Here is an 18,342-nt window from a genome sequence, read left to right on the forward strand (position 1 = left end):
TGAAAGTACAATGTTTTATTTCATAAAGTAACCTTATTGCAATACCTAAAGAATAAAAATATATATTTACATATATGTACCTTTTATATTCCAAATTCTAAAACTCAAAAAGGTCATATATTTTAATGACATCTAATTGCCAGTACCTAATATGTAACATAATCATAGAAGAAAGGACGAGACAGAAGCAGGGAAGGAAGGAGAGAGGCAAGAAAAAAGGAAGTAAACTGAGTCTGTGAGGATGCAGAAAAACAGGATAAAGATGCAATTTGCAAGTATGTTGATTACCTGGACTCATATCCTGACTATTCTACATGCTAGCTAGGTATTCTTAGTCTGGTTGTCCAACTTCTTTATTGCCTCATTTCCCCATCTATAACATGATAATAATTATAGTAACGCACAAAAGGATTTTATAAAAATTAAATTAGTTAATATACTAAAGGCATTTATATCAGTGTTGACATACTATATATATTCAATAAACATTTCCTACTACAAATAATTAAAAATTGAGGCTAAACTGATTAACAAACTCTGGTAACAATTTCTACTGATTATGAAAACAACACAATTAGATAAAAATGATACAAATAATAACAGAGTACTTTTTTAAAAAAAATCAAACAATGATATACTTGTGAAAGTCTTTATCTTCTGCCCATTGTCTACCACATGATTTGGAAATACAAAGATTATATCCCTTACAAAGCTGGGCAAGTAGTTCCTATATTTCAGAGGTATACTTTCTTGTAGCTGCTACAGTGTTATTCCCATGACCACCTTCCTCTCTTTTTGAAATTCAGAAGGAATTTGCATATCCAAGAATGTATGTACTCTACAGGAGTGGAGAGGAAGGTAGTTCTGGAAGGGGTACAGGGTAACCTAAGAGGTGTAAGAAGTAAAGCTTTGTAATGTGAGAAAAAAAGACAGGGAACTCGGTGCATACTGAGAGCCACAGCCTCTCCTATACCAGTATGCTTTCTGACCAGTATGTCAGAGAATAAGGGCAACGAAGAGAAGGTAAGACAAGATCCCAACTTTGTCCAGAAAAGCTACACTAAATGACAGACTTTTAACAATAGGTATACACCAGAGGTTATGTATAAATAATTTATGTTAGAGCCAAAAGATATAAAAAGAACTCAAACAAGTGGACAGAGCAAGGCCAAGGGCAACCCATACTCTACATATGTTCGTCATCATTTGTTTTGAACATGGCTATCTTTCATCAAACATAAGAGAAAAAATTGGGCCTAGAAAAAAGATTATTTGACAAGGAAAAGGAAGTATCAGCCTGATGCTCAACAAAAGAGCAGTCTTCTGAAAATAATTCTCTATATGCATTACAAGACACTTTATAAACTAGCTGGCATAGTCAAAAGGAAATTAGCCATATTCCCGTAGGACCAGGAACAAAGGCCATAAGTCTCTTAGCACTGAGACTAAGAAAAATGGGACAAATAAAGAATGACTGCAAAAAAATTAAAAATGTAATAGAAGAAATAAAATCTGTGTTAGAATTAAGAGCTATATTGATTATTCAGAAAACAACATTTATGTTGAGGCCAATCATAAAAATTGCTCTACGGATTTATAGAAAAAGAATAGAGGTAAAAATCATGAAGGAAGATGATAAAGAACCAATGAAAGAACTGTATATCCTAAAGAAAAAAGTCAAAACAGAATAGGAACAATAATCCAATACATAATGGAAGAATATGTTTTTGAAATAATTGACTTTCTAAGCTTGTTGATAAAAATAGCTTATCAGATTCCACATACTTAAAAAATGAACAGAGATATAGCTAAGTACTTCTTAGCAAATTCTTTTGAACTATATAAGAATTACAAGACAGCCAAAACCAGTTTGGCTCAGTGGATAGAGCGTAGGCCTTCGGACTGAAAGGTCCCAAGTTCAATTCTGGTCGAAGGGCATGTACCTTGGTTGTGGGCACATCTTCAGTGGAGGGTGTGCAGGAAGCCGCTGATCGATGTTTCTCTCTCATTGATGTTTCTAACTCTCTATCCCTCTCCCTTCCTCTCTGTAAAAAATCAATAAAATATATTTAAAAATTAATAATTACAAGACAAACTAAGTACATAGGGGGAGAGAGAGAGAGAGAGAGAGAGAGAGAGAGAGAGAGAGAGAGAGAGAGAGAGAGAGAGAGAGAAAGTAATGTATTAGGTCTAGTAATAATTAATGTCGTTTTCTAATACTTTTTTAAATTGAATTTATTTAAACAATACAACAAAATTTAATCAACAATATAGTTGCCGTTGTTTTCTACTACTTGTGCCCAACACTCAGGAAGCATTTTAATCCCTCTGTTGTAAAATTCTTGTGATTTTGATGCAAAAAATTCGGTCAATGCATTTTTGAGGCATTCTTCATCATTAAATTTTTTTCCAAGAAGAAAGTTTTGCAAAGAACGAAACAAATGGTAATCGGAAGGGGCAATATCAGGAGAATATGCAGGTTGAGGGAGAACTTCCCATTCCAACTGGCGCAGTTTTTCAGCAGTGATTCTTGCAGTATGCGGTCGTGCGTTATCGTGGTGAAGAATTGCGCCCTTCCGATTAATCAGCGCGGGTTCTTTTTCTCTTAAAGCTTGGGCTAACCTTTCCAATTGGGCACTATACACTGCACTTGTAATGGTTTGGTTAGATGGTAAAAGTTCATAATGAAGAATTCCTTTAAAATTCCACCAAACACACATCACTTTTTTCGCATGCAAGTCAGGTTTTAGCGTGGGCTGCGGAGCCTCATTTTTGTCCAACCATTGAGGCCGCCTTTTCAAATTAACATACAGCACCCATTCTTCATCTCCGGTAACAATTTGCTCTAAAAACCGCAAATGGTTTTGACAAGAGAGGAGCGAACTGCAAATTGTGACTCTTTGATTACGGTTGTTGTCGGTCAACTCATGAGGAACCCATTTTCCAAACTTTTGGACTTTGCCAAGTGCACGCAATTGATTGGAAATTGTTTTTTGTGAACAATTTAAAGTTGTTGCAAGCTCTTGTTGGGTAATTTGAGGATTTTGCACCAAAAGAGCTTGAAGAGCTTCTTGATCAAAATTGGACACACGGCCTCGACCACACTTGTCATCTAACGAAAAATTTCCCTCGCGAAATTTCTCAAACCAACGCTGGCATTTTCTGGCGCTAACTGCATCTTGACCAAGAGCACTACAGATGTTTTTTGCAGCCTCACTTGCTTTTCTTCCTAATTGGAACTCGTAAAGCATGCAGTGCCGAATATGCTCTTCATCCGCCATCTTCTTAGCCCTAGTTTTGCATCAAAAACCAAACCAAACACAAACTTTTTCAAGCAAAACTTGTTAATTGCACTTCACACGTTCTGTAGATACCACGTGTTTGAAGGTTATGTCAACACCAAGCAAGATTTTAAACGAATGTTGAAAAACGACATTAATTATTACTAGACCCTTGATCTTACAATAGCAAGATCAGGCTGGCTTCAGATTTATCAACATATTCTAGAAGACAACAAAATGTTATCAGATCTTTGAAGAAAAATGCTATGACCTCTCTAATATGATTGATGGTAACAGGAAGTCATTCTCAAATATGCCATGTCACCAAAAATATAATCCACTTGTTCTGCTTTTTTGTGGGGGGAGGGGGGTTTGCCTGAGGGCAATTAAGCTGAAAGGAAGAAATCAAAATTAAGACTTCTATACAAAAAATTTGTGGTGTACAGCAAAAGCTTAAGTTGTTATATCCTAATGACCCTATAGCAAAAAAAAAAAAAAATATATATTGCCACCATACTAACATCTCTGAGTCTGACTTTCAGATTTATATCAAAATAATATCTACCTTACAGATTTGTATGAAATGAGACAGTTGCAAGATGCTATATTAAATTGTAAGAAGTACGTAACAGACAAATTAATAGAAGTTTTCACCTCATCTCACAATATTCTATTCATATGGTGCTTTGTTTCTCTGCTCTAAAACAAATAGGGATTAAAGAAACCTTACAATCTAATCACAATAAACACAATATCTCCCTAATTCCATAAATAAAATTTTAGATATATTATACAAAATTACATACACAGAGTTAATATTTGAGACAGCATGACATAAAGAGAACCACAGCCTCGACAATTCTTTAACTACTGACTTCTAGATTTAACTACAGAATAAAGAGCACCTTATTCTTAAAAAAGCAGTAAGAAGAGTGATTTCAGCATTATGGCAGCATACTAAGTCCTTCATTTTTTTGCCTTTAACTTCTAAAATTTGGCATCTCTCCATAAACAAAAGGGCCTCATGGGAGCCTTAAAATCAGGCATCAATATGTTGGAAAAAGTAGTTAAATTTGACCAGAGGCATAATAAACAAATACAACTAATTAATTTTTACTTGAGAAGAACTACATTTAAGATATGTTAGTAATGAAAGAAGAAATGCAAATATAACAAATAAAGGAGGTAAGATCAAAACAAGAGAACTACTCAGAAATAACAGGAACCTACCTTTCTACAAGGTGGAATTAAAGCAGCAAAGCCAGACTGATTTACTTCATCAGGTTTTTCTACATTCACATGGAAATAACTTTAGCGGGAAAAAGTTATATAACTCTCCCCAGCTCTGAGAGGAGGAGAAAAATCCCCTCCTGGAGAAATCCCCTGGAGTACATAAAACACTTTTCTCTTGCTGGTTCAAAATAATGTTATTAATTGACTATCCGACCTGTTTCCCCTTAGAACCGGTTGCTTCCCTGATTATATCAACAGATAGATTATAAAGGTCTGCTCTTTAAATACAATACTGAATACAATACTTAATCCTTTTCTTATTATCAAGAAGTCTATAACTCACATTAAAATCTTACTGGTGAAAAACACACAGATAGAAATTTATAATTCTTTTTATATTGCTAAAATCAATTCAGTTGTGCTCTCTCCCCAACCATTGTCTTTCATGCCCTCTTTATCAAGCTCTGTGAATTTCCACGTGACTTTAACCCACCTCCCATCTCTCCTTCTCTCTCTGATCAGGAAATCATTATAAAGAAATTTCAGAAACCTTATCCGTAAAGCTGATCTGCAAGTGGTAAGTTTATGGATCAGTTTTCACATGGAATGTCAGATGACAGATAAACAGGAAAGAAATTTTTTGAACTCTGCAAAACAATAAATTAAAATCATCTGAAAGTGAAAAATGAGTCTGTGGAAGTTACAAATTATCCGCCAGTTTCTTTATGTACTAAAACAGTAGAGGAAAAAATAATGAACTTGTTCTTCATTGAATAATTCTATTGAAGAAAATCGTTTTTACATCAATTTTACTTTAGTCTATTTTTTTTTAATACAACTTGATTGAAACTTCCAAACTCGTAAAGAATCTTATGCATTTATTTGAGCCAAACTGAAGTTATGCCGGGGAGCAAGATCCCAAAGGCTCTAGAGAATAATAGTTTTCCAGTTACTTTTCTACACTTGAAATTAAAGGAAGGGAAGGAAGATTACATGAAGGTAAGAGAAAGCAAGGCAGGAGATGTCCATGCTTCAGGAGGGATCTGAAAGGGGGCATTTAAAGGTACCGTATTTTTCAGACCATAAGACGCTCCGGACCATAAGACGCACCAGTTTTTAGAGAAGGGAAATGAAGAAAAAAAGATTCTGAAACAAATAGTGTCCTAAAATATTTTATGTGCATTAAAACCCAACATCGCTGAAGCCGGTTTGGCTCAGTGGTAGAGCGTCGGTCTGCGGACTGAAAGGTCCCGGGTTCGATTCCGGTCAAGGGCATGTACCTTGGTTGCGGGCACATCCCCCGGTAGGGGGTGTGCAAGAGGCAGCTGGCCGATGTTTCTCTCTCATCGACATTTCTAGCTCTCTATCTCTCTTCCTTTCTCTCTGTTAAAAATCAATAAAATATATTTTAAAAAAAACAAAAAACAAAAAAAACCCAACATCACAGTCATAAACACATGTAATCAACCCTGTAAAGTAAACAGCAGCATTTAGACCCATTTTAGAGCCGGGCAAGCACACAGAGACCACACAGAGCCGGGCAAGTAAAAAAACTTTTTTTTTAAAGTATATGTGTAGGCTATATTTGGACCATAAGACGCAGTGACTTTTTCCCCCCACTTCTGGGGGGGGAAAAGTGCGTCTTATGGTCCGAAAAATACGGTATGTTATTTGGATGCACTGAAACAATGAACAGGGCTTAAGGCAAAGATAAGCCTTTAACTAAAGTTATATTCCTGGGGCATCACTCCCCACCATGGCCAGCCCAGTTAGGAATTTATAATCAGATCTCCATATGAGGTTACTTTCCATAGAACCCCTTTTTCTTCCAAAACTAACAAACCACAAAGTAAGCAAATGAATTATGTAATTATGCAAATAAAATATGAACAGGGTAGAGTCAAAGACTGGCATCTGGGATGGATCTTATTGGTTATATATTTGAAAGCACATCCAAATTCAAACACAAGGAAGCTCTTTCCTTTCATAACATTGCTAAGAACAATTTGGTTTTGAGCTGAAACCACAATTAGCAAGCAGTGATACCATTACATCACATCAATGATTCAACAACATCTTCAGAAATACAGTCTGAAAAGCATCACTTCCTGCTACGGTTTGAATTGTGCCCTCCTACAGATAAAGATAGGTTGAAGTCCTAATTGACAGTACATCAGAATGTGACCTTATCTAGAAAGGTGGAGTGCCCTCAGTGTCCCCAGCTGTTGCCAATGGAAATGGAATTCTTGCAATGTTGCAAGGAAAGTGATTTCCTGAGACTCGCACTGGAGAATGAGTGATATTTATTTCTGTGGAATTAAACCCCTGGGTTTCCAATGTTGCATTTCCCCTGTCTCACCATGGAAGAAGTCCATCTTTTTTTCAGCAAGGCTAGGATTAAAGCCTCTGCCCAGTCTAGGCCAGCATCTGGCTAGCTTAGCTTGTGTTCCCAGCAGCAATCCATTGCATCTGGGGTCTGCATGGCCACACTACTGCTTAAGGTCACATGAAGGGCTAGCGCACCAGAGAGTACAGGTCACAAAGCAAGAGAGTAAGGGAGCAGGAGCAAAGAGGCAAAAGAGAGAGAGAATTCTTTGCCCAGAGATTTAACCTTCCAAGATTTCACTTGCTTGTAGTAGCTTCACCCCCTAGGCAATTACCTTTTTCCCAGGTAAGACTGACAGACAAGCACCTTCCCTAGTCACCCTGACTTCACTGCGCATGCACCCATTTCTTTGTTTGATCCCTTTCCCCAGGGTTCTGCAGGAAACAGGAGTGTGGAACTGTAGCTTCCTGGTGAAGCTGCCCAGATGACCATGCTCATAATGATGTCTGGCCTCGCCTTTGCTTTCTTCCTATTATTAATATAAGTTAGCTAATTATGACAATGAGAGAAATGGGGTCACTGCAGATAGAGTCATGGTATGTAATTGGTTAAGATAAGGATACAGTGGAGTAGGGCAGACCCCTAATCCAACATGAATGTTGTCTTTATTACAAGACAGCTCTGTGAAGACAGAGAGATATAGGGAGAATGCTGCCATGTAACCATCAAGGCAGAGACTGAAGTGATGGGATCCACACGCCAAGAAAACCAAAAACTGTTGGACTTCACCAGCAGTTAAGAAAGAGGTAAGGGAAGCAGTTTGCCACTCCAACATATGCCTTTTAGGATACTGATTTTAAACTGGTTATTAAGGAACAAAGACTCAGAGAGAGCCTTTGACCACCCTCCTTTCCCAGCCTAAAAGAATTTACAGAGGACCTGCTCCAGGAAGGGACATAGCATAACATGTAACTTTGGTTTAAAATAAACTAACTCAAGGCCCGATGCACAAAATTTGTGCAAGAGTAGGCCTTCCTTCCCCCAAATGCTGGCACCAGCTTTCCTCTGGCCACCAGCAGGCACCTGGGACTTAGGCTTCCCTCACAGAGGGAGGCTCTGCCCACCTGCCACAGCCTACCAGCTGGTCACAGCTTGCTTGCCTTGGCCCTTGCAGCCCTGGCTTCATCCGGAAGGAGGCCTGGCCTAAGTAGCATATATGCTTTTATTATTATAGATGTGCGATGGACAGAGAGGAACCTAGCAAGGCCCATTTATTCAAAGTCCTCTCTGTGTTCCAGCAAACAATTTTAGCAAACATTTGTTTTTCCATCTCCTTGTGAAGTATCTTGCTGCCCTTCCAAGTCCCAAACCACAATCCCCCTAACCCCCTCATGCTCCAGAACTGTGAGAGAACATTTGTTGTTTAAGCCATCTAGTTTGCAGTAAGTACACTGTTACAGCATCCCTAGGAAATCAATGTACCTAATATCAAGAAAACCTTCAATGGGGGTGGAGGTGGGGGAGGGGACATATCTAATACTTTCAACAGTAAATATTTTATTTTTATTTTTAAAAAGTAAAACATTCAAATTTGAATCTTAATATGCAAGCTGTTCTTTAATGTTAAAACTTGAAAGCAACTGAAAGTCCTTCAGTAGGTGTATGGATAAGCGAACTGTGTTATATCCATACAAAGAAATATTATTCAGTGAAAAAAATAAATGATCAAGTAACAAAAATAAATAAAGAAACCTTAAAGGTTTCTAAGTGAAAGAAGGCAATCTGGCTATGCATTAGAATTAGATGACATGTAGGAAAAGGCCAAACTATGCAAGCAGTAAAAAGTTCACTGGCTGCAAGGAAAGGGGAGAGAAGGAAAAAGAGGTGACGTGCAGATTATTTTTTAAGGCAAAGAAACTACTCTGTGTGATACAGAATAATGTAAACATGTCATTATACTTTTATCAAATCCCACAGAATGTACAACACGAAGAGTAAACCCAAATGTAAAATTATAGATTTTAATTAGTAATCAAAATGGTTCTCAAATTGACCACACTATTACAAGATGAAAATAAACAGAAGACACTGAGGGATAATGGGGAAATAACATGGGGCTGTAGACCTTTTTTTCAATAACTCAAAACATGAAAATAACCACAGTAACAACTACCACCTTTTATCAATCCTATCTAATAAAAGAGTAATATGCAAATTGAGCATACCTCTGCTATGCCCACAAGCCATGCCCACCAGCCAATCAGAGCAAATATGCAAATAAACCCAACCAAGATGGCTACAGCCACAAAGAGCAGGAGGGAAGCTTGGGTTAGCCAAGCTTTTCAACCTGCCCTTGCCGGCCTAAATCTCCACTTAAGGGTACAAAATTTCAATTATAGAGGTAAACAAATTCCAACAGAAATGGCTGCAGCCAGAGGGCAAACAGGAGGCTTGACTCGGCTCCAGGATATAAAGATTCAATTGTAGAAGGTAAATAAATTCCAGATACCAGGGCCTCTGCTTGGGCCACCAGGGGGTGTGGCCGGCCTGCAAACCACCACAAGCCCCTCGCCCAGGCCACCCCACATTCAAGGGAACTCCCACCCTGATCCAGGACACCCAGCTGACCCCCACCCATGCACCAGGTCTCTATCCTATCTAATAAAAGAGTAATATGAAGACTGACCATCGCTCTAACACAATATGGCTGCCCCATTTGCACACAAGATGGCCACCACAAGATGGCCAGCAGGGGAGGGCAGTTGAGAGGGACCAGGCCTGCAAGGGAGGGCAACTGTAGGTGATCAGGCAAACAGGGGAGGGCAGTTAGGGGTGACCAGGATGGCAGAGGAGGGAAGTTGGGGGTGACTGGGCCTGCAAAGAAGGGCAGCTGGGTGGGACCCAGGCCTACAGGGGAAAGCAGTTGGGGGGACCAGGCCTGAAGGGGAGGGTGGTTAGGGGCAAACAGGCTGGTAGGGGAGAGTTAGGCATCAATCAGGCTGGAAGCAGAGTGGTTAGGGGGTGATCAGGCTGGCAGGCAGAAACGGTTAGGGGCAATCAGGAAGGCAGGCAGGCGAGCAGTTGGGAGCCTGCAGTCCTGGACTGTAAGAGGGCTGTCCAATTACCCATTTAGGCTCGATTACACCAGGATCATGCCTAAATGGGCAGTTGAATATCCCCTGAGGGGACCGATTGGAGAGGGTGCAGGCTGGACTGAGGGACACCCCCCCCACTCTGTGCACAAATGTCATGCTCCGGGCCTCTAGTATCTATATAAAACCTTAATATGCAAATTGACTAAACAACGGAATGACCAGTAGCAATGATGCACCCTGACCACCAGGGGGCAGATACTCAATGCAGGACTGCTTCTAGCCCACAGGCCCTGACTGGCAGTGGAGGGGCGGGGCTGGCAAGTGGGCAGTACCAGTCAGCCAAGGTAGGTGTGTGTGTGTGTGTGTGGGGAGGGGGGGCAGGCACGAACATGGCAAAGAACCATGTGGCACAGAACATGGCAGGCGTTGGTGACATGGTGCTGGCAGCAGGTGGCAGTGGACACACTGCCGGGTCCAATGAAAGCAGGACCATGGCAGGATAATGGAGCAGGAGAATAGGCAGCACTAGGCCAAGGCGGGTGTAAGTGGGGACCCAATCGCCCCACTGGTCACTCCACAGATTGGCTCTGAGCACCAGCCAGGCCTAGGAACCCTACCTGTGCACAAATTTCGTGCACCAAGCCTCTAGTAATTTCATTAAAAGGGAGATTTTTTTAAAAAAACAAAAAAGTTATAAAGAGATAATCTTGTGATAAAGCATAGTCCTTCCCAAAAAGGATGATACATAATAGAATATCTGCCCAAATCAAAACAGAATAAAAGTACATAGGTAGAAAGATAAAATATTGCCTCAATTACTTTCATTTTGCCTCAAACCAAGGAATCTATCATCATGCACTGGCCCAGTTAATGCACTGTTTTCAGAAGATCATTATTCATTTAGCTCATAATAGCCCTGAAAAAGAAGTAGTATTCTTATTCCCATTTATAAGTGAGGTAATGGACCACTGTGAATGCACAGGCACTCCATTTATTTAATATGACTTTTTCCTTAATTCTAATAACACCATGACTCACTTGCCTCCTTTCAACCAGATCCTTCTACTTTTGCAAATGCTGCACATCCACTTTTGTAATCATTAAGCCTGCAGGTCAATAGGTTCTAGTCATCCTTAAACTATCTTCAAAGTCTCAGGTCTGTCGACCATAGTTCAGTCAAACTGAAGATAACATTTTGACCTCAGTTATGTTTCAGCCCCCAGACCCACGAAAGCAGAATGACCCTACTGACCACAACCTTTCGAAACCAACAGACTAACCCCATGGGTTATATCAGGACCATATGCAATGATCAACTACTCCTTATTCTGGCTCTGACCAATCAGTAAGGCTACAACCCTAACCCTAACACCCTCAGGCAGCATAATTAATGATTTCCACTCCTATATAACCAATACCCTGAAGCCATGGGAGAGCCAGGTTTTAGACTACTAGCTCACCAGTATCTAAGTGCTTGATACCATTTCCTTAAATAAACCTTTACTTTCTTTGCTGCAATTCCTATTCACATTTTATTGGGCTTTGATGCACACAAGCAAATGAATCCATTTAATTCAATAACACACTTATAGAAGTTAAGCAACTTTTCCAAGGTGTCATATACCTTACAATAGCAGCTGAACTTGAACAGATTTATGACTGCACTATGATCATGACATGACAGCATCCTAGTGCGACTGTCTAGCAAGCAACTGATAGGAGGGGTCAGAGGCTGAGAAGATCAACACAAGGTAAAGATGTGGGAGTCACCCATAAAGAGATAATAGCTGAAGCCCTGAGAAAGAAGGAGCATAAGGAAAAAAGAACAAGGAGGAAAGCAAGAGATGCGGACACGTTAGAGTTACCTTGTGCAGCTGAGGAAGGTACACAAAGGGAGTGCAGTCAGATAGACAAGTGAAGCATAATTGTCACTAGGGTTGAAACTTGTCATCATCTTTGACATTCTTCCCCAAATCTACAACAAAACCACTGTACCAAGCACCCCTCATACCTAAAGCTCAACCGCCCATCAGTCAAAGAACAACGCATATCTGTTTGTGGTTAATTCTAACTAAAATTAACTAAATACAGTAGGTTCTCGGTTTACATCGGAGATCTATACCTATATCATGATGTAATGCGATTTTCATTGTAAGTAGGAATCCACCTACATAAGCAACTACGTCACTCACATGGAGCACATACACAGCAGTAATGAAGTGAAACAGGAAAAAAAAAAATTTAAAGAAAGGTAACAATTCCTGACCTTTACTTGTGGTAAATAAATAAAAAATATAAAGCACATATGTACACACGTCAAAGTGACAGAACTTTTTTTTTTATAAATAAATGGAGATGGCAACATAACCACAAAACAATGTAACCCAAGGACTGTCTGTACTACCATTTTATGGCCAACAAGGGTATATATACTAAAAGTAAAATATCATTAACAAAATTGGGGAGGAGGGAAATCAGGTTTTATTACAAACACCCTTGTTTTCTTGATTTAGAAAAGCAATTCCCATTTATTAGATAATATTAAAAATTACTAAGTCATCCTAACCAGTATGGCTCAGTGGATAGAGTGTCAGCCTGCGGACTGAAGGGTCCCAGGTTCGATTCCGGACAAGGGAATGTACCTTGGTTGTGCACACATCCCCAGTACGGTATGTGCAGGAGGCAGCTGATCGATGTTTTTCTCTCATTGATGTTTCTAACTATCTCCCTTTCTCTCTATAAAAAAATCAATAAAATATATTTTTTTAAATTGCTATGTCTACCTCAAAAACGTATTAAAGATACTCTTGTTAATTATAAAAACTTCACTTCACATTTCAAAAAACAGGACAACCATGGAAAGGTAGTCTCTCTGGGTAATGTGCTGAGAGAAATATGACCAACCTGAGCCCACATAAGGGAACACCTGTGTGCCTTCAAGCAATGGGTTAACGCACCTCTTCGGAATACCAGGTTTCTCTTTTCGGTCAAATGAAGTAATAGCCCTGGCTGGTTTGGCTCAGAGGATAGAGTGTCGCCCTGTGGCCTGAAGGATCCCAGTTCGATTCCGATCAGAGGCACATACATGCCCAGTTTGCGGGCTCAATGTCCAGTTGGGTTTTGGAGAAGGCAGCCAATCAATGATTCTCTCTCATCACTGATGTTTTTATCTCTCTCTCCCTTTCCCTTCATTTCTGAAATCAATAAAAATATATTTTAATAAATAAATAAATGAGTTAATGTCTGTTTCATAGGATTGTTGTGAAAGCTAAATAAGATGAGTTAAGTATAAATGTTTATCACAACAGCTGGCTACGTTGTGTTTTTTTTCTCCAATTATTAGAAGCATATCCATTCCCACACCCCACCTTTGAAACATATATTAAAAACAGGCTGCATTTTTTAAAAATATATTTCTTTATTGATTTCAGAGAAGAAGGGAGAGGGAGAGAGAAAGAGAAACATCAATGAGAGAGAGAATCATCGATAGGCTTAGGCTGCATTTTTTAAATGATACTAACATTTAACATAATGTTATTCATTCATCTCTCTCCCACAATTGACAAAAAGACTGATTCAAGCAACGATATATCTAGCAATCAAAGATGTCCTTAAAAATGATAAGACAGGTAACAGGCAGGCTAACATATTCGTTTTCTTTCTTTTTTTTCTGTTACTGTAGGCACTTGACTATGGAAAGTACAGTTAACCTTTGTTAACCAAAGCCATCTTCTCCTTAGTTTACATTTAACAACTGTCTCTTCATTCATCAATTAAAAACATTCTGAGGACCCCATAAATTTGTGAAAGATGCTGAATATGCCACTAATGAAGCTAATTCCTTCAGTCATGGAGCTGGTGCATAAATTTAACAGATTCCCTTGGTACTCTTGTGCTAAGGGAATCAATAATTCAGGGTATTTTTGCATCTAATGTTAAATCTGAAGGGACAACAGGCATAAAATATGAGCTCAAGAGCAAATGACTTCATTAATAAAAATGTTTTAGTTAAAATTGTGAAAGTGTAACACTGAGAAAAGTTACTAAACCAGAATAAAAAGATCCTGAGATAAATTTAAAAATCAAATTCATTTTGTCCATTATTCATAGACAAGCAGTTATAGAAAAGGAGATGAATCCAAAAATGTACAAAGTGCTTCAGGATATTTCCAATCTGGTTAAGTTCAAAGCAACAAAGCCTACACTAAATAAATACTTAAAAACTATAATGAGATGTGTAGCAAAAATAGCACAGTATTTAAGAGAGACATTGGACATGTTACTAATTTTAGTTATTTATTATGTGTAAAATAGAGATTGGTAATCTCTACCTCACAGAAGTGGCAGAAATTTCATAAGAGATATTTCACAGAGAACTTAGAACAATACTGGCACATGGAAAGTCCTCAATAAATGTTATCCATTACTGGCCATCATTATGGGAGTAATCATAAAAATATTTTATACCACAATGAAATTCATTACTTATCTTTTGGCTAAGAACTTAAAAGTTACTAAACATAGAGATGAATTACACATTTTCTTTTTCAACTAAATAAGACTTCCCAATTTGCTGGCCTGTTCTGAGATATTTTATAAAGTTTGAGTGAGGTCTTTGAGAATATTCCATGAGTATCTCCTGCTTACTCAGTTAAAGGTTACATTGATAGCGTTGGCCACAAATACTAACAGAGAATACTTCTTCAGAACTTAGAAATAGTATACATACCCTCAAATCAGGAGAAAAGTTGTCTGCAGAAGTTGAAATGGAATCCGATGACACAACAGAAGCAGATTTTGTATGCACTGAATTCTCTGAATGAGAAGTGGAAGCACTGTAAAATAAAAAGCAACAGTATGTTTGAAAAATGGGACTTTCCTATTTCAGAAATTTTCATTAGAACTCCATTATTTATCAAAACTTCCTCTGCCAACTAGTCATACTTTGCCCACTCAATCTTATCTCCAAATACGGATAAATGGCAAACTCTGTATTCCGGCATGGGTAAGTATTCTTACCCTCCATGCTCCCTCTGGAAGACTTCCCCAATACTCATGGAAAATATTCCCGGCTAGTTCTTTTTATCCAATTCACCCATTCTTTCATCCAGTGAACATTCACTGAACAATCATGTGCAAAACCATTACATATGAAGCATTATGAACTGGAGATAAATATGATAGAATCACAGTGTTCATGAAGCTCACAAGCATATGGCTGAGGCAGACAATAAATAAATGCAATGTAATAATGACTTATGACTACAGAGATAGAGGTGACAGAGATAGGGATAGGGATAGAGAGAGACAGAGACAGAAACAGAGACAGAGACAGAGACAGAGATAGAGATAGAGATGGGTAGATAGGACAAATACACACCTGCCCATTACAAGAAGAGAAAAGAAAAGGAAGCACCTAACTCTACCTAGGAAGTTCACAGAAGATTTCACAGAGGAGATGATATTTCAACTGAGTCTTGAAAGAGGAAACTGCAAGGCTGACAAATAAGGGAATTTCAAAACTAACAAAAGGCACTGCAAAGTTACGGAATCATCATAGACCACAGAATATTTGAGAAACCACAAATAGTTCAACAGGGCTGGACAAGCAGAACAGCAGAAGATAAAGATAGAAAGATAAGCCTGTGTTTGTACCCTGTACCTTTCCACCAAATCAAATTCTACACTTTATTAAAAAAAATATTTTTATTGATTTCAGAGAGGAAGGGAGAGGGAGAGATAGAAACATCAATGATGAGAGGGAATCATTGATTGGCTTCCTCCTGCACACTCCACAATGAGGATTGAGCCCACCACCCGGGCACGTGCACTGACTCGGAATCAAAACAGGTTCATAGGTCGATGCTCAACCACTGAGCAACCAGGCCAATATCAAATTCTATACTTCTAATATGCCTATCTTAAATGTCCACCTATCTTAAACATCCACTTCTTCTACTAAGTAATCACATGCTACAGTTACTTTTATTCTCTGATATTCCTACAAATGAGCTCTGTATTTTCCTAAATTCATACCTTTGCTCAAGCCATTCAAAATAGAATGCCCCTTTGTCCCAATCTGTTTATTAAAATCCTACCTACTCTTTAAAACCCAGTAAAATGCTAGCTTTCCACGAAGTCTTGCCCAGGACTTTTAGCTGAAACTAAATTTTTCTATACTTTCATAGACGTCTGTGAAATGGCACATAACACTTTTCACATTAGACTAGAGATTTTTGGTAGCACAACCACCTCCTATTAGGAATCTTGTAATGAGCAAGGCATTTAAAAGGAAGCAAAGACTGCAGTCTGCTAATCTAATCAAGTAAAAAATAACAACTTCGTCTTGTTTTCCTAGGCCCATATACTTCACTACAATCAATCCAAACATTGCTGTTATCCTTTTCGTCCTAAGCTTCTCTTCAAAAATGCCAGAGCTTCTAGACTGACTATGTGTTTCTTCCTCCATCCATTTTCCCTGTCCAAGTCTTTCTTCCACTTCTAACTCATCCTAACATTTATTTATACTGGAATCTTTATTCCATAGTGAATAAATTCCCTCACAATCTCAACAGAATTCTCCCCTCACAGCTCTGGTCAGGTGGAGCAGTTTGTTAGAGCATCATCCAGATATGCCAAGGTTGTGGGTTCAAATCCCCAGTCAGGGCACATACAACAACCAATTAATGAATGCATAAGTGGAACAACAAATCCATGTCTTTCTGTTCTCTCTTCTTTCTCCTTCTCTCTCTTCCTCCCTCCATCCTCCTTACTCTGAAAAAAAAAAAAAAAAAAAAAAAAAAAAAAAAAAAAAGAAGGAAGGAAGGAAGGAAGGAAGGAAGGAAGGAAGGAAGGAAGGAAGGAAGGAAGGAAGGAAGGAAGGAAGGAAGGAAGGAAGGAAGGAAGGAAGGAAGGAAGGAAGGGAGAAAAAGAATTCTCCCCTCACCTCTTGAAGTCAACTAATAGCTTCATCCCGGAATCCACTTCCTGCAGCTATTTCTAGAGACTCTCTTCTCCCTCATCTACCAAAGCCCAAAGGTGAAACCAGCATTCCCCCAGCTCCACTATCATGCTTATATACTAGTAATAATGTTTCCATTTTGATAGGTAAAATCCTTCTTCCTCTGAGGTTAATGGCATTTGGGTATACAGCCTCTTATTGTCATCCACCTACCTTTTAATTATCCTCCTAACTCATTCAAGACTTTTCAACTGGCTTACTTTCTTCTCCAAAGCTGCATCATCGTGGGAATTTAAATATCCCTAAGAATAAACTAGCAACAAAAAACCTACCTTAAATTTCCTCAATTCCTACCCTCGTTCACATTTCCACTTTAGTGCTTCTATAGTCATAACCCTGGACTTTATCATTTCTCAGCCTCTATAATCTAAAAAAACAAAAAACCCCAATCTCTGACTACAGATGCTATCCATTCCTAATGTCTTACTTTCTTAACTTGCCGTTCATCTAATCTCCAAACTAATGGAGAGAATTCATCCTTCAACCCTCCCATTTATCATGCATTATTGCTCCTTTTTCCCATTCACTTTTCTCCGTACCCAGCCTGGAATGTAGAGTGTAACACTTCAGATTCTCTTGGCAAATCCTATCTTTTCCCACCAGCCACCACTGCCCTGCTAATCCCTACCTTCTCCTGTGCTAAAGCTTGGCTATTAAGGGGGGGGGGGGGGGGGGGGGGGGGAATTTACACTGGGGCCACTGAGGACTCATGGTTAGAAATAACAGCTAGGCCCAAGGCAGTGCTCAGGAAACCCATCACATCCAATCAATCCAAAGCCCTGAAGAGTCTACTTCCCTAGCACCTATTGACTGCACTTCTTTTTCTATTATACTTTTTACTGCCTTAACTAGACACTTCCTTGGACTACTGGAAATCACCTGTCTCCTTTCTCCTACTTATCCAATATATCATCCCAAATCAATACTAAAGTGATCTTTTGGAAACAGTCTGATCATATCATTCATTTGCTTAAATCTTCAGTGATTCCTCATAGCCTACAGAATTGAGCCCAAAATCCTTAGCATAACACTTGAAGTCTTCCAAGATCTGGCCCTTGGTCTACATAACTGGCTATAGCTCCTATTCCTCTTAAGCCATTGGGAATGGCTTGTAGATTCCCTAAATTTCTAGCCATTTCATAGCTCTCTATCCTTTGCTAAGCCTGTTTTTTACTGTAATGTCCTCTATACACTTCCATGCCCCTTGAAGCTATCCATCTTACAGGAGTGACCACTTCCTCCATTACGTACACTGTATGTATTTCTATCATAATACGGTACCTGTCACACTGCATTGCATTTACTAATCTACAAGCTCCTCCTCTCAGTTTTGTTATTGTATGTTATTCCAATATTTTTTCTTTACTACAGATTATTTCCCCACCT

The 18,342-nt window shown here is 38.9% G+C and overlaps 1 protein-coding gene across 7 annotated transcripts in view; it reads right to left on the bottom strand.

Moving 5' to 3' along the window:
• The window catches only part of MTMR2 (myotubularin related protein 2), an 83,726-nt gene that overhangs the window by 35,993 nt on the left and 29,391 nt on the right, over positions 1 to 18,342 (bottom strand). For 5 of the 7 annotated variants that reach the window (XM_036428362.2, XM_045577452.1, XM_036428363.2 and 2 more), the window contains one exon: positions 14,665 to 14,770. In XM_036428362.2, coding sequence (XP_036284255.1) covers positions 14,665 to 14,770 — 106 coding nt within the window. Of the gene's footprint in view, positions 1 to 288; positions 374 to 3,552; positions 3,589 to 14,664; positions 14,771 to 18,342 lie in introns of those variants that run through there. The other 2 variants (XM_036428366.2, XM_045577454.1) reach the window with 2 other exon arrangements.

Source organism: Pipistrellus kuhlii, unplaced genomic scaffold (genome assembly GCF_014108245.1).
Source record: "Pipistrellus kuhlii isolate mPipKuh1 unplaced genomic scaffold, mPipKuh1.p scaffold_m20_p_9, whole genome shotgun sequence".
Taxonomy (NCBI): domain Eukaryota; kingdom Metazoa; phylum Chordata; class Mammalia; order Chiroptera; family Vespertilionidae; genus Pipistrellus; species Pipistrellus kuhlii.